We start from the raw sequence: 20,986 nt of genomic DNA, 5'->3' as shown, positions 1-20,986 counted from the left end.
GCTGATTATCAGGACTCATGAGTCACAGGTTGCACTTGTAAATTTCAGTGGTAATACTATAACAGCTATAATGTAATGCTGTGAATCAGTGCATTGTTCGTCTGGCGGCGGTTTTGAGGTCATGCATTCCTTGAAATCACGCCTGTCGTGCTGTTTTCCTATGCACAATTGCGACAACGACAAAATACTTGCAGCTGCGGTACGCGCTTGCGATGCGGTCGGAATTGTCCCGTGCATCGTCGATTTTACAGGACATTTTTTCGCACCTGTGGTGTACGATACCGAGTAAACATTCGACAGAAATATTGTGGCGCGCGGCTTCCATGGCACCGGCCTCCGTCTCTAACATATCTTTCAGTGCAGCTCTGAAGCTTGCGGAGCTGGACGACTATTTGTCGCCTTCACAGAATTGTGTTGTTCCGCTTATAGTTGATTCGTCTAACCAGCGGGTGCCGCCTGGCAGGCCCGCTCGTGTTAGCGGCGTCAAAAACGATGGATCATATAGAGGGGGGAAGAGAACTGCGACGCCTTCGGGCGGCCAAAACGACGCGGAGAGGGTCGTTTTGCCGCTGAAGAGCTCGCAAAACGCTAATTCCTACCAGCGAGCAGATTTGATCCGCACTGAGAGAACAGGGAGCGCAGGTACTGCAGGGACAGCTACGAGAAACAACGTTGCCGGGGGCCTGCATGCGCGAGGTGGAGAAGGACCGTCGACAGGGCACGTGTCGCATGAACAGGGAAATGGAGGGGAAACGAATATATCAGGACTGTCTGATTCTCCCAAAGCGATAGCCAGGGTTTCACTGTACGATTGCCTGGCTTGCAGTGGATGTGTTACGTCGGCAGAAGCTGTCTTGTTGGATCAGCATTCAGTAGACCAGTTTCTATCATCCGTTCGGGAATCAACGATGAAACCAGTAACCGTGGTGTCGATTTCGTTCCAGTCTGTGACGGCTCTCGCGCATGAATTCCGTTGTGCTCCCAATGTGATGCTCCGGAAACTCTCAACTCTCTTTCGACTAGCCGGCGCAACGTACGTCTTACACACCGAAGTCAGCGATGCTCTCGCTGTACTCGAGGCCGAGCGAGAGTTTGTAAGACGTTACAGAGAGGCACAGCTTCAACAAGCAGGGAGCAGAACTCATGAATGTGGTTCGGGGGATGTCAGCCGTCGCGGGCATCATGGTATGGTGTCTTCATCCCTTGCCTCCGGCCGTCTGGTGGACGCGGCGAGCCCCGCTTCCGTCTCCGGTGGCGGTTTCCTGCCCGTCCTCACCTCTTTTTGTCCAGGGCTTATGTGTTATGCGGAGAAAAGCCTCGATCCCTCCTTGTTACCTTATTTTAGCCGCGTTCGAAGCAGCCAGCAGCTGCAGGGGGTTCTGGTGAAGGGCCTCCTACGCGAATCGCATAACATGCGCCTGTTCTTCCTCAGTTGGCGGGTTTCCATCCCATTGTCGAATTGGTTTCTGCCGCTGGCAGTGAAACAGGTTTTGGCACAGCACTGCCCCTTCACTGCAGTGGCGAACGAATCGGAGAAGCGCTCACCAGTGGACAAGATTCCAACCGCAGAGGGCGACAGACCCACGGCGACAGATGCCTCCTATTGTGGAAACCCAGAAGGTTTTTTACCATCAGTGAGCGCAACACGTCAAATCTGGGGCGAACAAGCTTCAGCTGAGGATATATATCACGTGTCTGTTATGCCATGTTTTGACAAAAAGCTTGAAGCTGCCAGACCGGAATTTCGGACATCTAATACCACAGGAACAAGTGGCGTGGAAATGGCGTCTGAAGGACGTGAATTGCCGCCGTCGTCCCTCGCACAACGGAGTGAGTCCCCGGAGCGTGATGGTAGTTCCCACAGTGGCGATACTCCTGATGTGGACCTTGTGCTGGCTACAACCGAGGTCCTGACACTAATGGAGCGGCTAGGCGTTACTTTTGACGAGCTCGGCGAGTCTCCTGTAGATGATTTCTCAAGCCTACTCTGGCAAAACAACCTCTTCTCATGGGTTCCTGCAGTGAAATCTGCAAATGGCGTAGGTGACTCGTCTCTCGCTGAGACTGGTGCATCCAAAGATTCTCCTCTCCATGCTGGATCTGATTTTACCAGATCGCGTACGCGTGCTCTTGGCGACAAACAATCCAGGGGTTGTGCAAGTGTTGGGTCACCACCAATTGAGGATGATCGAGGGCAACTGCTTCGCCCTTCTGAATATCTGTCAGGGAGTGGAGGATATACAGACCGTGTGTTCCGTCGCGCTGCGTGGGAGTTGTTCGGTATCAATGTTGAGGGCCCTCTCCAGTTTAAGGAAGGACGAAACGAGGACTACAAAGAAGTGGCCCTGGTGGTCGATGGTCAAGAAAAATTGCGCTTCGCCATCGCTTACGGCTTCAGAAACATTCAAAATGTCGTCCAGCGGCTCAAACGTGAAGTCCGGGAAGAGACATCGCTGCATACCACTCGCGACCGTCTCAGATCTACTGCACGTGACCCTGCGAACCGCGGAGAAAGTGACCCTCCACACGCAGAAATGCAGTTGGACGACAGTGCAGAAGACGTGGTTCCTGTGTCTCGCGGAAGGGGCCAACGCGGGCAAACACCTTTTCCACATTTTATTGAGCTGGCAGCATGCCCCGGCGGCTGTTTAAATGGGGCGGGGCAGGCGTTGGCGCACGAGGGTATCCAGCGAGCGACGTGTAAGACCTTGTCTGACGGCAAATCGATAGTGTCAACGAAAAAACATCGGGCAGCAACTGATGGGAGCGCGCCTCTCTTAAACACAGGCGAACCAGGGGTCGAGCATGCGGCGAACCCACGTGAAAGTGGGATCAGAGAGGACAATACCAGGCAGCAAGAGACAAGGAGGGACGCAGACACCTTGTCGCGCAAGCCGGCATGGGAGCGACAGGAGCCACTCACAGGTATGGCCGATCTTCTTCAGTCATCCTTTGTTTTTCAAGATCCGCTGCGCTGGCCGGAAGTGGAGCTGGCTTACAAATTTCTTCAGGGACGTCCGTCTGGTCCTTCAAAGAGGTCAGACAGGGAGGCCACAAGGATGCAGAAAGTTCAGGCGAGGCTTTCACGGCAGGGACGCGGGCGGAAAGTCAAGGAACCTGCGCATGACTGGTGGCAGGAGGTTATGAAAGAAGAAACGGCGTGGGAGAAACTGTACACCGATTTCAAGAGCATCCTTCCTGTACTCACCCGCGGCTCTGGAACCACCCGGGCGTCACTGAAGTGGTAGAACAGGGAACCCACACGGATGACCGCTGGATTTCGTGGGGGGCCGGTCGAGCCCTGGCGCCGCCCCTGAGTACATCTACGCGATTGGTAGTGTTTTTATGTGAACCGCGGCGATCCAGCGACTTCTCGCTAACGCCGCATGAGCCAGCCTTGTCGTCCGACAAGTACATCCTGGCAGGGGTGACGGGGAGGACGGGCCTACCACTTCTGTGACTGTTCAGGGATAAGGGGGGATAATTAGGCTTTTTTTTGGCCGCCAGAGGGACCCGCTACAGCCAGATACACGATTCTGTTTACGGGGGTGGGGCTTCAATGCCCGAATCGCAGCGGCCCTGTCATGTGTTGATGCCGTGCTGCGGTGCTTAGGTTGTGCTGTCGATAGCCTTACCATACCAGTACCAGCTGCGTACTCACAGGCAGTTTTGTTTACAATCAGAAAAAAATGAGGAGGGGTGGCTGTCAACAGTGGCCCGTCTGCCTTATTCGGACTTTTCCCCTCACTAGAACAAACACCGCCGTCCAACTGAGTAGAAATGCTGCAGGAGCGGTAAGGTGCGCATGGAGTTGATGACTTTCGGGCAGTGGCTGGTGCTCTAATATTACATCGAGATGTTTCTTTACAGGATTCAGAAATGAATGCTGTCTACAACTTTCCACTGTTCTCCTTGCCTTATACGGGCATGCATTGGCTTATAATTAGTTCCCGTGCTCTGCGCAATTATTGTCAGCGGTAAATCATTTCACGGCTTGTGGCCGCGCGCCTGGGGCATGGAAAAATGGACTGTGAAGACGCAGGGGGTTTCTCCCACTATGGTAGGGCGCATGCATACAGGCGAAACATCTCTATGTCAGCGCCCGATAGAGGCAAGGAGTGTATTCAGCGGGAGACGGGTACTTCAGGGAATTGTACAACACATCCTTGTGTCGTTAAGACGGTCGTGGGCCCCGTCTTTAATTGCTCGACACCAACTTGCATACCTAAGGCGTGCACAGTTCATGTGGCCTGCTGTTACCTTGTTTGGTCGTCACTAATGACCTCTTGCATCTTTGTCTTCGAACTGATCCACTTCTCTTACACTACTCTGCCTCCTGTTTATTCAGCACATGTGCATCATTTGAAAGTTCTTCTTTCGCATCATACTCTGTGCCGGACGGCGCAACCGTCCGCAGCGCCTCCATTCTTGTTTGTTATTGAATTCAAGGGATAGGGTCGCTCGAATGCAAGCTGGAAGAAGTGCTATATTCCCTGTGGACCGCAATATTCACGAATAATACTGATTGAGAGGGGATGCTGCTTTCAGGAAAACAGAAGTATGGCGGTGCCCATTTTGACGAGCTGAAGCACTCGACTGGTCAGCTCGTCGGTGAAATGCCAGTACGTGCAGTCGCCCCATGGTACACATTTCTATGCATAGTAGCTGTTGAGATAGGGAGGCAGCTGAACGTAGCACTTCTGTACTGATTTCAGTAATGCGTGAAGACTTCGCGCGTTTGCGTACGTGATGCACTCGCGGAGCTCACTGGTCCTTTTGTCGAGATTGTTGTGCAGAGCAAACATGTGGAAAGCACGATTTGCATAAGCCTCGCTGGAAAAGGACCGGTAGAGAGCGACAGCTGAAGCGCTGCGACAATGATAGTGGCCACCCCCAGGTTTGCGTTTTAGCAAGATATTCTGCCCTTGTCCTGTTACATAGGACATTTCGTTCCCGCATCAGGAATCTTATTAAAAGAACTGGTTTGCGTGTGTAGCGAGGATTAGGGAACTGAGGAGCAGGCACATCATGTACCGCACTGGCTCCTTGCAGTCTGGGTGCTCAGGCGGGGAAGCAGACGAACCCCTTTTAGAGGGTGCCTGCTAAATTAAGTGCCCTCTTGTATGCTTTTCCTAGGAAAATCTGTCGATGCTTTCAGCCCTATAGCAAGGCACGCACCTAAGGAGGCATCAGCGTGGTGGCGAAATGCAGTCGGTTCGCTCCGGAGTGCCTTCTCAGTTGGACCGGCTCAATTATTAGGGACCTATATATATGCGAATACAATGGTGGGGGGTGCGATGAAAAAGAGCTCCGTATCTCGACGTTGCTGGCACCTCGAGGCGCATCGGGTCCCGCCGGCTCCTCCTGTAGAATGCGGGTTTTTCAGCTAAGCGGTCCGGGTGACCACACTCACGTCCTATTCTTCTGACCTTGCCTTCATCCCTACCTCTGCTGGGGACCGCAGGATTATTGCCCCACCCGATGTGCCAACCCGGGGGGGTAGGGGGGGGGGGGGCCGCTGCCGGCAAGATACGAATCAACTCTCTACGCGGTAGCCAGCGGCGGTTTGAGGGGGAGGGCAGGGTGGGCAGGCTGGCGTGTTTTCCCTTTCCATCGCATTTGGAGCCCTCTTGAGAAGAGTTGATTACGGGCGTGCGCGCTTCCTTGCCAGTCTGTAACATCTGAGGGTGGTTTGCGCACCAACGTTGTTTCTTGGACATTACACACCGCTTGGGAGTCTTGAATACTCACAGGGCACAATCGTATACCTCTTACGAATGTCTAAAGCCGGAAGAAGCGACGCTCGAGCACAGCGACAGTAACATCTCCAGAGTTCGAACTAATGAGTTCCAACTAACGAGGTCCGCTACCTGCAGTTGTCCTGGCATTACGCTTCCCCCTGTTTGAGAATGAGTGGTACCGGACTGTGTCTCGCCTCAGAAGAATCGGGCCCCGGACCGCAGTGCTCCTCACACCTCAGTCCATAGAAGTATACGTGACAGTTGAACAACAACTTCACCCTAGAGTTCCCCCAAGTGACCCGTCAAACTTGGCACTGCCCGGCATCGACGCGTTTCTGAGCTTGATGGCCTGGAAAGGAAAGCTTCGATACAGGCGCCTTCTTTGGGAGCACGATTCGGTGGCAATACCCAAGTGAATAACGCAGTCCAGGTGTGGATTACGGAAGTGCAGCTTGAAAACTCAAAAGCTACGGAAAGTCGCTTCCTAGTGATGGATAAGCACAACAGCATGCAGCGGCGCAGTGCACCGTTCCTCGGCAGACATTCGGTGCCACAGTCTGAGGCGGACGAAGCCCAGGGCACATACTTAACTACATCACAAGATACGCGGGCAATAACAACTGACGCTGAATTACCATGGCAGCGAAGTTCTGAACTAGTTAACCTGACGTTTGTGAAGAACCCAGATTATCAGTACACCCTCAGGCGCGTGCGAGCACGCATACGCGCAGTGCTCTGCTATAGCTCCCCGCCGCTCACTACCGACCTCGTCGAGCGAGCGGCACCTCGAGCCTCCCGGCTCATCCTAACTGGCGCGGCCACGAACGTGGAGGAACCAGACGTTTTCTTTTTTCGTAGGCGACGTGCCAGCATGGCCGTTTTTGCCATTTATTTTTCGTGCCTATAGCGGTCCGGGGGAAATCATCCACGGGATAATTAACCTGGGCAACAACGGTGCCCACCACAGGTCACCGACGTCAGCCATTGTCAAGGCATGACGGTGAGGCGCTGTGGTCGCTTACGCTGTCTTCCAGTTTTTTCCACTTCAAGTCGTCACGTAGGAGCCCCGCTAATCTTGGGAACGACGTGATTCACTTTCTTCCTTTCTCGAGGGAAGCGGTGCTCAAACGAAACACCATGGGTTGCACCCAGTCGACTCCTGGACAGGCCTGCTCATGCTTGCCTAGCAGCCCCGTCACAAGGAAAGCCGCGTGCGCTACTGGCCCTTCACTAAGTCTGCGGCAGAGGGTTGCTGCTGGTGGTTTTTCCTGTATAAGAAACTCTCATCAGTCAGCCCTCGAAGACGGCGACGGAGCGGCGATACAGATCATAGGGAAACCCCGAGAAGAAGGAAACTCGGAGTCTGTGTCCGAGGAGGGAGCTCATGCCACAACAGCGCCGGCAGCAGCTCTGGGAGTTGCGGCGCAGGAGGTTGAAAACTCTCCCGCAGGTGCCCGTCGCTCACTACGCCAGAGCCTGAGCCTGAAGCTGAACAGCAGGAAGCTCAGTTTCCGGAGTTTCCTTCGTTCTTCTGGGAGCGGAGATAGCGTCCCAAGTTCGCAAGATGCTGCTAGTCCCCCCGACACGAAGGTCGCCTGTGATACACTGTCTTCTGAGACGGCGGCACAGGCCAACTGCAAGAACACTTCGCTTTCGGCGGCCGATGCGTCAGCATTCTTCAAGGCCTTCAATGGAGTATCCAGAAATGCTTTGACAACTAAGAACGAAGAAGCGATACAATTCGGAAATGACGGGGTGGCGTCAGATGATGAGCCGTCAACGGAAGAGATGCGCGCCGTATGGTGCGTCATGAAAGCAAGCGGAGCAGACAATGCCGCACAAAAAATCGAGTGGCTACATCGCCTCGAATGGCTCCTGGTGAAACTAAATCCTATGGAGTCGAACCATCCAGTAAGAGGACGCTTCCACTGACCTTTTTCGCCACGAGCAAGGCGGCTTGAAAATGGCCACCGAGCCTCTTGCTGTCTTGAGTGTACATGGCAAAACCCTGAAACTGGTGCTCATGAAGTGAGCTATTTCCCAATAACGCGGTGACAAAAGGTCAAGTTCGAGTCATCGCCAATAAGGGCTGGGGGGAGTGGCGACCACCTCCCAACTGCTGAAAGCGATGTATGCTGCCGGCACAGCGTGCCTCCTCTTTTATTGGCAGCCTACTGCTACCATCTGGCTCCAACCTCCAGCTCTTGGCGCGAGAATATTGCAGGAAGCCTGTGGAACAGCGCATCTTGAAACCATTCAATGTCCCCGTTTAATTCACTCTGTGTTGGGGGGCAGCAATCACCGGAAAACACTGCGTCCGCTTGACCTCAGTGTATACTGCTATTTGTATTTGCCACGCCAGCCAGCAGCGACCCCATGGGGATGACTAGGGGCCACAACGGTTGTCTTGTGCTTCTTTTTTTTCAGACACGTCGCGCGCTATTGGAGGCCAGAGTTTTGGAGCTTTGCCTTGGCTGTCTCCGGGAGAATCATGATGATGCAGGCATGTGCGTCTCTGCGCTGGCTATTCTCGTTCACATGTCTCTAAATGATGAGACGTCGAACAAGCTGGCCTCTTCTAATGTAAGTTCGTGAGGAGGCCCACGATATTGCAGTCGTCCAACTTCACACATGTTAGTCACTCGATAATACACAGGCGGGACGTGAAGGGCAGCGGCTGACCAAGTGTGAGGTTTTCCATAGAATTTAAAACTGAAATAGGTGCGAGTGTAGGTGGTGGAAACATTTGTGAGTCCGGCACGTAAGTATCGGAATCCATCAACGGTAGGTGCTGTGCCTAGGCCGTACGATTGTATGAGCTATTTCTGGTGAGACTTGCAGTTTCCACGGCCTTGCGAAATTTGAAATTGACCAGCAGAGTGAATAGAAGAGAGGAGGCATAGAAGCGAGAGCCTCCTTAGCCTGCTGGGGAGACCCGTGTGTTCTAAGTGACTGAATGAACCACATTTGAAATCTATCGGTTGGCTTGCCGCTTAGGAGTGTGGCTGAACGACCGCCGCTTCTGGAAAGTAGAAATTCCCCCCGCATCATCACGCCGTATTTTACACCGCTAGCAGGCCTTTGAAATCCTTTTAAAGAAACGAACAACACACATAGCCGCTACGCACACAACAACAGCCAGAAAGTACGAGTTGTTTTCACGCCCTTGCCCGGAATATGTGTTGTTCTATAGGGCCTAGAGGATATCTCACTCCTGTTGAAGAAGTACTACAGCCGATGCCAAGAGCATGCAAGAGGCAAATGCCAAGGCACTGCAAGCAAAGCTACAAATGAGACAACTTCTTCAGATAAGAGTAATGCTGATCAGGTCATCCCTGGTGATTGTGGCAGCATGGAGGATAATAGTGCGGCTAGACTCACAGAGACAAGCGGGCCTGAGACACCACTAGAAGGATCTGAGCAAAACGGGAGCGAGCGCAGGGCACCGGAGGAGGATGTGGAAATGGCTAAATCTGTGGCGCAGCAAGGTGACGAGGCTGAACTCCTTGCAGTCGAGCTCGTCACTCTCGTATGGCGTCTGATATTTGCCACTAGCTTAGACGGAGATGAGTACGCACAAGTAAGTTTTTGCGTGAATGTTTCTTCATCCTTGATGACGGGGATTCTCGTTAAGCTGTCCGGCACACTTGATGGAGGAGGCAGTTGGGGTCCGGGGGGGAGACAGACAGAGGGATACACAATGCTACGAGGCTAAGACTGTGAGGGATCTGTTCGAGGAAATAGAAAATTCAGCATTTTTTGCTTCCTAATGACACAACGGGTGTCTTTAACGTAGTCTTGTAGCAAGTGTTGCTCAAGACGTGTCTTCGCCGCCAGCTGGGTGCGTGTTCTTACCAGCGGCCTCGGGTGCGCTATACACTGATTGGGAGCAGCGTTACATGGGGAGAGTAGAATCTGTCGCACACGTCAAGGGCAGTCTTCTGGGTGCCTGCTCCCTCAGTTTGTATGATCTACAATATATCGGGGGTTCGAGTTTCGGTTCGCAGGATTCACAAGTAACGTACCACACGCCGGGCAATGGAACAATCATTCTGGCTGCTTCGCTTGCGTGTGTCTTTCCTGATCAGAAATGGGTAAAAGCTGGCGCGGCCGAACCAGCTATTGACAGCGTTGCCTCGGACCTCGATGTTTTCTGCTCGGATACGTACGTGTGCTGGGTATTTGGCGCTCTCCGGTTCCTTCCCCTTGATAATGCTGAGCTGTGCGAGGACTTCGTTCAGCGTCGGAAGCTTTTTGAGTGGACCCTTAAGAAAATGGAGATGCACCATGAGGAAGCTCTTGTGCTTGAAAATGGATTTGCCGTGCTTGCCAACTACCAGCGTAACCAGCCTGTTCACGCAGAAATTTTGTCCAAGCTTCCACGGGTGAGACACTGCACGACCATTCCAGCTTTGCAACTCAGTCAGAGACTGCGTGACACGACGGAGCCGATTTGCAGAACTTTGATGTCCGACTGCGTCTGTTCGTTGTTGTTTCTGAACGTCGTCTGCTTAGGTCTGGAATAAATGCCTTTCGTGGCTCAAGACAGACTCAATGATTCGCGTGCCGGACGTGGTATATCAGGGCTTGTACACAGTGGGCCTGGCCTGCTCGTACTGCCCTTCTGCCTGCATCAGCCTTCGGTATGTACCATGCGACGCATGCTATATGCACCGCGTGCTCCCTGAAACGTTTCAAACGCAACAATCGCGGACTGAATCTGAAGCACATGCCTAAGCATTGTTCAGACTGTTTAGGTGGATGTAGTCGGAAAGGTTGCTCTGACAGCGGCCGACTATTTCGCGCAGAAATGCTTTCACCTCCGCAAGACGCTCCTTGACGAGCCACGTACGCTGTTGAGAGACCCTCTGTGCTGCCGGCGTTCTGTCTTGGCTTTGTTGTATACAGAGAGGCAGAAGGTATGGAGTTTGCGGATAAGGTTGTTGCGCTATACGGAGCGAGCGTGAACGGAGAAGGGCAAAAGGAAACATCACCTGGCAACGAGAACGCGTGGTCATCGAACGACAAACATGTGAACGTCCTCCAGTTTGCTGAAGGTCTGCGACGCCTCCTCTTGCCTGCCGCTATCTCGCCTACGGGTTTGACGGCTATCTGTCAGGAACCAATCCAGGAGGCTGACGAGGAAGAATCCGACGGGGACAAAGAAGGCGTTATGGCCATTCCACCAGAAACGACGATTCCCTGCCAACACACTCAGGAGGAGAGCGACCTGCGCTCTTCGGCGCCTGAAATAACGGCAAAAACGACACCATCGCTTCCATCGCAGGTGCCTGAGAAACACAATGAATCCCCTGGGGAACGCGACCATACAGGTGATGAGCTCACCCGCGAACCGGACTCAGACGGCGCGCAGCCCACAGGGTCAAACGATATGACCCCATTGCCAGTATTTCGCTTAAGTTCTCGATCGGTCACGCCGGAAATGGATACAACACTCGAGGAGAAGCGCACACCAGAGCTCCCGTCTCCTTCTGCTTCTGATATTAACGAGGTATGCTCCGAAGGGACATCAGCAGTCGTCTCTCCCGACCGAGAGCAAAGCCTGCCGCAGACAGATACATGCTCGATCGAGCCGGTGGTTCCCAAAGAGGCGGCACCCGCGGTGTCTGTTGAGCAACTGCAAAATGCTGGAGAAGACAGAATGCTGAAAGAACCTGATACCGCGAGCTGCGCCGTCGAGGCACGGCCTGCTTCATGTGCTACCGCACCCAGCGAGGCGGAGACAGAAGGGGGAGCAGGCTCCCCTGAGCCGTCCTGCACTTCCCCTGACCTTGCTGCAGATCGTCTTGAACCAGAACCCCACGCAACTGAGGCCATTTAAATGTGAACGGCTCTCATGTTTTTCTAGGATGGAGAATCCCACGCTTCAGGATCAGGCGAGACGATGCCTGTACGGCATTAACGAAGTACACGCTTCTCCGATTGTTATGGTCTGGCTGAGGACCTATTTTGCCGGATGAGCCCGGAAATACAGTTTGCACGCATTGATAGAGGGTGGTGGTTTCGGGTACGTCTCGTGTGCGTTGTCGAGGATGTTTTCTACAGTCAGCAGTCCGCGACCTCGCGAGTTCCAGAGAAGAAAACGTCGCAAAGAATTGCCAAGGGCAAGAGATTCACTTGAGGATGCATCATATAGTATGACGAGATCTGCTCATTTTCGTGGTACCCTTTTTCAGACACATGACGCAGGCGAATGCAATTGCGAATGAATTTCAAACACGAGCAAGCCGAGGGCTTGCAAAGTCCTCAGGCGGCCCTGCATGCGTCGCGAATCTGTGCGTACGCTTACAGACATGTTTCATGTCCATGGCGTGCGCAGAACAAGCATACACCGCTTGCCACAGGGAAGAATGCAGGAATAGTCTTAGAGCCAGCCCCCGTCACCGCACGGAGCTGGTCAGCCTTTTTAGTAACCGTCGGTGGGAGGTCACACCCGCTTAGACGTGCTGCTTTTTTAGCCGGGCGACCTGATTTCCTGTGTCAACCGCGGGCCCCACTTTTGATGTCCATAACCGTTTGGTGTCGTTTTTTGGAACATTGGTTCATCCCTGTGTTCAAGGGCCGTCATGAGGACCTCACTATGGGAGAGGTAGCTTGTCCGGTCACAAAGTGACCGGTATTGAAGGCTCGATGTAATTTTGTTTCGCCCCGGGTTTGCACGCTTTCGGTCCGCCCGTGTGCCCACTTCCTCCCCCCTTCCCACTTCAGATAGGTCAACGCCCGGACTCTTTTCCGCCACGCCACCATCGCTGAATAGCGAGTGCGAAGGTGGAAGGCGTCTCCACCTGTGTCCGGACTTCATCTGTTATGCCGTACCAAGAACAAATGCCTTCCCGAATCGTCGCAAGACGGTTCTGCTAGTTGATTCAATTCCGCCATGTCAGCTGACACAGGCCTAGCGACCGCCTCTAGGCCGCCATCCGCTCTTGTAGAGCATGTTTTCCTTGGTGAGGGGTCTACGCCTCGAGATTCTGCTGTGCACAGAACGAGTGTCGGCCCACACACATTCCGGCACCCCCAGCGCTGCTTCCCGAGATTATATTGGGCGGCATAAGCACGCCCACAGCTCGCTCACACCAGCGCGGACACGCACCACACACAGGTGCACCGCTTCGATGATCGGACGCCTTTGTCGATCTTGGAAACTCCACTTTTTGGGAGAGCAGAACCACGTACTTCCAAGAGGGCCTGCAACACTGCGTTATAGTGACGTTCGGATAAAGTATGTAGCCTCCCCTGGTATCACCTTGTAGACGCTCATTGCACTCGAACATCGATAATCGGCATGGTTACCTTACACTACAACAAAGGCGCGGTGCCTTCTCAGCTGCAGTTGATCGAGGCCTCTGTGAGTGTAGCTTACAACGTGCTGCTATGCCACAGCAAGAGCGAGCATTAGTTGAGTCTATCTTGAACTATCAGAAATATGCGTTAAAACGTCTGCAACTGCACTGGACAAACACACGCCGGAAGGGGTGTATCGCTGCTCGCATCCAATAGAGCAAGGCCTACTGCAATCCCTACTCACCATTCTGTAGAACAAACGGCGCAAGAGAGCTGCTGGACTGGCAACAACGACAGACGTATTCCTTTTTCCCAATCAGAACCTGCTGAAGCATAGCTAAAGCAATCCGCGATTGAGCACTGCACAACACCAAGCGACATACTTGTGGCTTCAAGCCTGATTTCCTCCAATAACCTCTGCGACGACTCCATATAGACGGAAATAAATGCTGAACTGTGGGCCTGGAAATTAACGTTCTCGTAGGTGTATAGGCATGCTTAATGCTTAAACCACTTCTCCTTGAAACGCGAAAGCGACTTCTCTGCTCAAACACGATGCCACCCAGGTTGCAGTGTACACTTGCGGGCCTCGCTCCGTATGAGGGCAATACCACATACTAACACGCTCGGCTTTTCCCGCGGCAGCAGTTGTGCCCGCTCGCTAAGCTTGCAGGTGCACAAAGCTAAGAACGATCGACAGCGTCAAGAGAACATTCACTGCTTGAGCCGGCAGTGCAAGCGTCCTTTATTAGCATGTGGCCACCGGTTTTTACGCCGTGCTAATTTCAGCTACATACCAGATGCGGCCGTCGACCAAGAGAAAACATTGACCATTGGAGTAGAGTCGAAGGAGCTATATATTTTGGTCCACGAGGAACGCTGGCGCCCGTGTACAAGTAATTTCGAATAGTTCTGGGTAACTCGACAGTAAGAGGGCAGACGGCCGTCGACTGCCGGTGTGACGGGCCGGGCATGCCTGGCGATACGTAGGTACGAAAAAGGGAACGTGGGTTGCTTGCACTGCGAAGCTCACTTCTCGCACTTGTGTACCACTAATGCTAAACATCGTCTCTGCTAACACTTTTCCTGTGGATCCCGTCTTTGTGCGCGGCGAGACAGCATCGATTCATAACGCATGCAACCGCGAAAAGAACTGAATGGACGAATGCGCATGATTTATCGCAGAGACTGCTGTAACCTCGGCATGCGCATACTATTTCCCGCGAAACTGTCACAAACCTTGCATCGCAGCATTTGATTCCCCCTCTCTAGCCGAAGAAGCGGGGTGTGCAACTGGAGACAGGCTTCAGTTGAAGTTTCGTGGATTGTGTGATCCTCGGCAGCCGTGTCCCTGCTGGGGAGGTATGCGCCGCTCTTCCCCGCCAGTAGTTGCAGCCCTAATTATGTAACTGCATCGTCTGCCCTCCTGAGTTGACGATGTGTGTTCGTCGAATCTGGTGCCCTTGCTTGGTCACTGTCTCGCTGAATATCTCCAATCCTTGCATTCCTCATCATCCCCCCACTGTTGGACTACAGTTTATCTTCCAGTAGACAATACGCCAGGACCCCTTCCTTTTCCAAACTCGCCTTCGGTGTGTTTCGCCGACGCTCTTCTTCTGCCGCCTGGTCTTGCCGGGTGTTTCCTTTTCTCTCCATCTTGTCATTTTTGTACCGTGGTCTGCCCGACCGAGCACTAGTGTCTTTTCATTCCCGTCGCTACTGGATTGGATGCCATCGTCCCCGGCTCCAAGTCACTACGCCTCGAAACCGCGACGGCCGGGCTCGGTGTCAGAATTTCTGCGATTTTCGGTTGCTTCCGCGTGTCAGCGCGCCTGAGGGTGATGATTTTGATAAATCGACTTGTCTCAGTGGGATAAGTCGCACAGAGATTGCCCAAAGTACTTTTTTTGTTTTGCCACACCCGCTTCGTTACGATCTACTCCGGAGGCTGCTTGCACGGACCAGCGCTCCGGAGCTTCAGCCGGCGCGTCGGAACTTCGCCCGCCGCTTCTGGGATATTGCAGCGTTCGTTGTCCTCGTTGCCGTGCACCAGGCGCTACCTTTTCCCCTGTCGCTATGGAGAGCGGCTCTGAGTTTTGTAAGTTGGGGAAGTCTCTGGATCCAGGTGTGAGCTATTTTACCGACGCTTCATGTGAGAGCAGACTGGCAGTCGAGTAAATCCTGAAGGCGTCAAACCCGCGCGAAAGGCGTGCGACCGTCTGAGTCGCGAGACGAGCAAACGCGCGAGTGTGCATGGGAGGGACACGGAAGAGGAGGCGCTGCTCAACAGTCAGAGAAGGAAGGGATAAGGCAGCCGTAAGCGGTAGGTGCAAAAGTTTTCAAGCGTCCCGTGCCTTCTGCTTTTCGGTGTGTCCGTGTTGGTTTCAGGGGCGAACCTGCTTGCCGGTGGTTGCACAGGCCTCTTTGTTGACGCCGTGCTGTTCCCGCTCGACGTCTTCAAAACTCGGAAACAGGCGGAAACGTCTCGGTGTCGTCAAGCGAATCCGTCAACTGCGTTTTCGCATCCTCGATCGTCTCAAACAGGGGCGGCATCCGGCTTGAGCGCGGCTACGTCCGCTGCTGGTACTACTTGTACTCCGACGTCGACCCCGACAGCGGGTAGTGCCGCGGCAGAGTTACGGTCTCAGCCGTCGTCCGCTTCTTCGTCTCGTTCGTCTAACACGTCGTCCGCCTCAGCCACCCTGTTCGCCGTCTCCGGGGGGGCTGCAGCGCATTCACATGCTCCAGCTAACTCTTCACGTCAAAGTCAGCCTTTCTGTGCATCCTCGAGCTCCTCCCCTTCTTCTTCCTCTACTGCCGGGAAGGCCGGCGCTTCAGCGCAGTCGAGTTCTGTCCTTTCTCAGTCGCCACACGAGAGTCAAAACGCGAATGGAGGGAGGGGGCTGAACTCAGTGGCAGCTCTCCAGGCGACCAGGACTGTTGCGAGCGGCGGCTGTTCAGGATTCCACACAGGCCTCGTGGCGGCATCGGAGGCGACAGGCCTCAATTGCGTTCTGGAGAAACGCGGCAAAATCCCGACGGCCGCAGCTAGCAGCGTCCTGAGGGCATCGGGGGCGGGCGGACAGCACTGCTCCGACCGACCGAAACTGGCCACGAGCTTTTTCCCCTCGCGCCTCAGTGGAGGTTTTGGAATTTTCAGTAGAATGATTCACCGCTACTACCCCGGATTCGGTGCTCTCGCGGTTGGAACTTTTCCATCGTCTGCTCTCTTCTTCGTCACTTACGAAGGATCCAAGCAGTTTCTGGCAAAGCGTAAGCCCTGGAGCGAGCACCTCCGCAAACACCTGACTTCCTCTGTCTCCGCCTGCCGCGGAGGAAAAGAAATGTGACCGCGAAGATCTCCGGTTTCGATTTCCTCGGTCACTGTCTCCGTACTCTCCTGCTGGTCTCCATCAAGGCGTATATTCAGGCCCCGACGGAGGACCGGGGGGAGGTCGGGGGGTGGCAGGTGAAGTGCCTTGTTGGAGTTGGAAAGATAGATCGCGCTGTCTAGCTTGGGTACAACGTTTTTTATCCATACGCGTCCGCCACTACTAAGGGAATAATTGTTGTTTCCTTTTCCTTTGAGTACTAAGATGATTCAGTTCCTCAAGTAAATCTTTTTTAATTAAAAAATATTAACTGGCCGCATGGTGGAAGCGGTGCGTGGAAACCGCACTGCCTTATCGCCTGGAACACCAATCTCTATTGATCTTCCGTGCGTCTCGGGTGCACTGATGGCGTGATGGTTTTTCAACTGCTGAAAGGGAGGCCGCGCTGCCTGTGGAGCTCTCGCCTGTATGCGCCTAGTCAGCAGCTGCCGCGCACGATTGCTCTTGCTTGTTTTGAGTTCCTGTTGGCGGTTAGGCAGGGGGGGGGTCTTTCACTCCTCTTATGCTCTCTCTGTAACTTTATGTCTTTCTCTCCTGCCTGCTGCGTCGCTGTGCTGATTGTCATGCAGAAGAAGCAGGCCAGCGACTGAGCCCCGCGCTGACCTACGTGGTATGCAGCACGGTGGCAGAATTCGCGTCGTGCTGCGTTAGGTAAGTCTCTTGTATGCTTGTCACCCGGAGTGTTTTTCCGGATGCCGTCTTTCTATGATGGGTGAGGCCTTCAGCCTTCAAGACCAAGTCGTACCAGTAGCCGCTAACTAACCCACTCACTCCGATAGCCGCTTGGAGCGACGAGCCCCTATCACGGGTTGTACCCAACGAAGCAATTGTGCCGAAGGCGCGAAAAGCGTTGAGGGCGTGCCTGTTCCGTGGTGCCTCTTTTTCACTGCACGGGTCTACGGATGTTTTATCGTGAAAGCATCTCAGAAGATGCCTCAAGCGGGCTGCTGTACACAGAAGCAGTGCCTACGGCATGGAACCGCCAGATGCGGACAAGAAAAATTGAAGACATTTGCTACCCGCACGGGTCTTGCCGTGATGGGGACAACGCAGATCCGAGTCCGAAGTCATACATGCCATCCTGCGCGCGTTGTGTGTGCTTGTGTCAACTGTAGAACGCCTTTTGAGATGCTGAAGCAGCAGATGCAGCTCGGGATGCATTTGACGACGACCGGCGCGATACAGGCGATTTGGCGGCGAGATGGCTGGCAAGGCTTCTTTGTCGGGTTTAACGCGACGATTGTGAGGGATCTCCCGTTCGTCGGTGTCGAAATGGCGCTGTGGGAGTATTTGAAAAAATACTTCTGCTCTATGCCCGGTACGGATCCCGAAACGATGAACGCAGAACACTGATTCACGCCAAGTGGCAAACTCGTGCCAGAGGGAGTGGCGGAAGGGAAGCGACGAACTCAGAGGGCAGCACCAGATGCCCCTTTTTGTCTAGCTGTGGACCCCTGCCCTGGCACGCTGCCAACACCACGAGATTGTTCGAGTCGTCCGTGGCATATTCACATATATATATATATATATATGAACACATATATATATATATATATATATATATATATATATATATATATATATGAACACATACTCGTACAGTGGAGAGTACGGCAGTGATGCATGCATGCGTATATTTAATCGGGCGAACCCTCGTAGCTGGGACGCTCGCCGCGACACTAAACGTAAGGATGAAACGTACGACCTCGGTACGCACCACAATCACACTAAAATACTCTGCTTTTTATGGAGATGTGCCACTTTTCTTTCACATGGAGACTGATGTCTGACGATTTTGTACTTGAGTGCGCCGGAGAAAATCTTCAAAGCGAAAGTCAACCTCTATCCCTCTTCCGCGTGACGAATCCCGTGTGACGTTTACGTTATATCGCATTTAGGTGTCTCCGACAGCGCTGCCTTGACTTCAATCTCCTCCGGCTTGGCTGGTCTCCTCGCGGGTGAGAACGGTCGTGGGGCAGGCGGTACCTGCCCGGCTAACATCCCGCCGGCCGTGAACGCTTCCGCCGTAGCTTGCTTTTTTCTGTGACAAAAGAAATCGAGAGAAATCGAGCTGCCGATCACACTTTTTTCCACCTGCTGCACACGTTTACTCCATGAATTTACCCCTTGATAATTTTTTCTCGCCGAGCTACCTTGGACGATATGACACACAACTAAGGAGGCGCTTCCGATAGTCAAAAAGTCGTGCTGGCGAAGGTATTTGTCAGTCGCAGTGTGCGTTCTTCAGTGTCCGTGTGCATGCTTCCCGTGGGAAGCAGAGGGGAGCATTGTGTGTGGACATTACGGTTGCTCCTGTCAACGGAATGCGCGACTTGCTGGTATTTTGCTGCTCGCAGGCGGTGGAGCTGCAGTGGCTACGACCCCTTTGGATGTGGTGAAGACACGCTTGATGACTCAGGAGGAAGGCCGATATCAGGTAAGATCTGGAAGCGTGGAAGCGTCTCACGAATCTTGTTTCACAGAAACATTTTGAATGTGTTTTCGTTCTAGCGCACCCTTTCTGGTCACACGCTACGTTTACCTGCAGGCAGGCATATACCCCGTTGCCTGCTCCATACGTTCATACCTGTATCGCCACAGACGTACATTCCTCCAGCATCACCTGCTGCGTATTTTTTACATCAAGTATTGGTCTGCGTACGAGCCTACGCGCGTCCCGAGCTCCCACCGCGCATCGGTAATTGCGTATTCAATGGTCGGTAGCTCCCTGTAGTCTTGCTGCTGGTGCCTTCTGCAGTACCGAGGCTACTTTGACTGTTTTTCTTCGATTCTGCGACGGGAAGGTCCAGGAGCTCTCTTCCTGGGACTGAAGCTGCGCGTGATTTGGGTAGCGCTGGGCGGAGCCTTGTTCTTCGGGGGTTACGACGCGTTCAAGTCCATCTATCTTCGCATGCTGACTGGAAAGAGGAGTGCATTGCCCAACACTGCCGGCTACTCGTCGTCCACGAAGGGCGATACTGGGTTCGGGGTCGGGGTGGCGGGGGAAGCTCTGAGAGTCGAAGGCGAACTCAACGCGACGGAAGGGCGGGCGGCTGTCGCTACCCTGGCGGCGGAAACTCAAGAGTGAGGTGTTTCGGCGAAACGACACGGAGCAGAGTGATAGTCAGTCACGTGATTTGAGGACAGGATGACCGCACAAAGAAGGAGAGCGGTGGTGTGAGATCGGCGCGCTGGGAGTTCGGGGGGCAGCCCCTTTCAACAAGAACCGGGGTTTCGGGCACATTGCTCGACAGGCCATCACCTTACCAAAGCCCCTCGTGGCCATCGAGACAGCAGGCGAACCGCTGCACATCCTCCTCCTGCCCACGAACTTACTAACACTCTCATTATATATATACGTATCTGCAGCTGTCAGGGTACGAGAGGCGTGCGCGGTGCTACGATAGAGTCTGTAAATCCATTCATTTTGATGTATGTGCTCCCTCTATCCTGTCGGGAGAGAGAGATGCGGTTTGCCAGTTTGACAACGCTCTCATGTACAACCGCGAGCACAGCTCTTGAATTCGCAGTGCCTCGTTAGTAGCTGCTCTACCACCGCCTTCATATCTGATCTGCAAAGCGTCTTCCACAAATGAGGCGCAGGCGTCCGTGTGATCACTTGTGTGCCCTACGCCCGCCGAGCAAGCAGAGAAGTCGCATCTTGGACAGAGGTACTTTGATGGCGACTACGTCTGGTCCGTTTTATTGCCCGAAAACACTGCAGTGAAGCAACACACACGTGGAACATCCTGAAACTAACCGCTTTGCGATATTTTCTTTGGCACGACGCTATGCAGCTGGGCTTCGGAGGCGCTGCCTGTTGGTTTAGACGAATATTTGGGATTCTACTGCACGGAATCGATGCACAGCATATCGTACCGCTGCACGCGTTGCGGAACTCACTCCTGCATCGTGACAGCCGGGTCACATTCGCTCATAGAGCATGACGATGGACCTGCCAAGAACGATAGCACTTGCTGCCTCCTGCCGAATAGTAGAGTACGGACATGTCGCTGCTAGCACCGATCAACTCTTTCTTGCATGTACCTATGTCACCGTCTACTCACCTGCGCATGCGTCTTCGCCAAATCATCCAGATTTCAATCCGCTGTCCCACAGTTAACTTGCATACGCTTTGCTTCTATGTGACCACCAACAAGTGCGTGAGTAAATCAACCGCCTCTTGATTTCAGATCTTCAGCAACGGGTGGACGTGGTATAGACAAACAGTCGCGTGTAGCTGCAAGGAGCGCGGTATCCTGACACTTTTAGTTGTCGTTTGTATTGTGTGCATGTCAAGCTTTGCAGTATGATCTCGCAGGACCGTATGTGAGTAACGGACAGTTTGTTGATGCGACTCACGGCACAGTGCCAGTCGACACATGCTCCATTTAAGAGGGCTACATGAGTGAAGGAGCTTATCTTGGCTCGTAGAACTGGCTTCGAAGCTCCGTCTCCGCATCAAGACAGCTAGCTGCTTATCTCTGAGTCGGCGATTGTTTGGACGCTGCTGTCTCTGTTCCCTATGAGAGACAAATATGCACCGGC

General features: G+C 53.5%; 3 protein-coding genes across 3 annotated transcripts; all 3 read left to right on the top strand.

Annotated features, from left to right (window-relative positions):
- Window positions 1-160: 160 nt before the first annotated feature.
- On the top strand, window positions 161-3,248 carry BESB_046140 (iron only hydrogenase large subunit, c-terminal domain-containing protein; the record flags this gene model as incomplete). The annotated part of the gene is made up of 2 exons (XM_029363065.1): window positions 161-273; window positions 359-3,248. 2 exons carry the CDS (start codon window positions 161-163, stop codon window positions 3,246-3,248), a joined length of 3,003 nt encoding a protein of 1,000 aa, XP_029220431.1.
- A 3,630-nt stretch (window positions 3,249-6,878) lies between these two features.
- Window positions 6,879-11,583, top strand: BESB_046130 (uncharacterized protein; the record flags this gene model as incomplete). The annotated part of the gene is made up of 6 exons (XM_029363064.1): window positions 6,879-7,652; window positions 8,169-8,324; window positions 8,935-9,321; window positions 9,830-10,126; window positions 10,257-10,384; window positions 10,650-11,583. 6 exons carry the CDS (start codon window positions 6,879-6,881, stop codon window positions 11,581-11,583), a joined length of 2,676 nt encoding a protein of 891 aa, XP_029220430.1.
- Window positions 11,584-15,122: 3,539 nt separating this feature from the next.
- Window positions 15,123-19,526, top strand: BESB_046120 (carrier superfamily protein; the record flags this gene model as incomplete). The annotated part of the gene is made up of 7 exons (XM_029363063.1): window positions 15,123-15,198; window positions 15,435-16,319; window positions 17,008-17,089; window positions 17,554-17,756; window positions 18,337-18,396; window positions 18,796-18,875; window positions 19,197-19,526. The coding sequence occupies 7 exons, from the start codon at window positions 15,123-15,125 to the stop codon at window positions 19,524-19,526; spliced, it is 1,716 nt and encodes a 571-aa protein (XP_029220429.1).
- Between the last annotated feature and the right edge of the window lie 1,460 nt (window positions 19,527-20,986).

This window comes from Besnoitia besnoiti, chromosome III, assembly GCF_002563875.1.
Source record: "Besnoitia besnoiti strain Bb-Ger1 chromosome III, whole genome shotgun sequence".
NCBI classification, from domain to species: domain Eukaryota; phylum Apicomplexa; class Conoidasida; order Eucoccidiorida; family Sarcocystidae; genus Besnoitia; species Besnoitia besnoiti.
The sequence above is the reverse complement of the archived record's forward strand: the minus strand, read 5'-3'. Positions and strand labels throughout refer to the sequence as shown.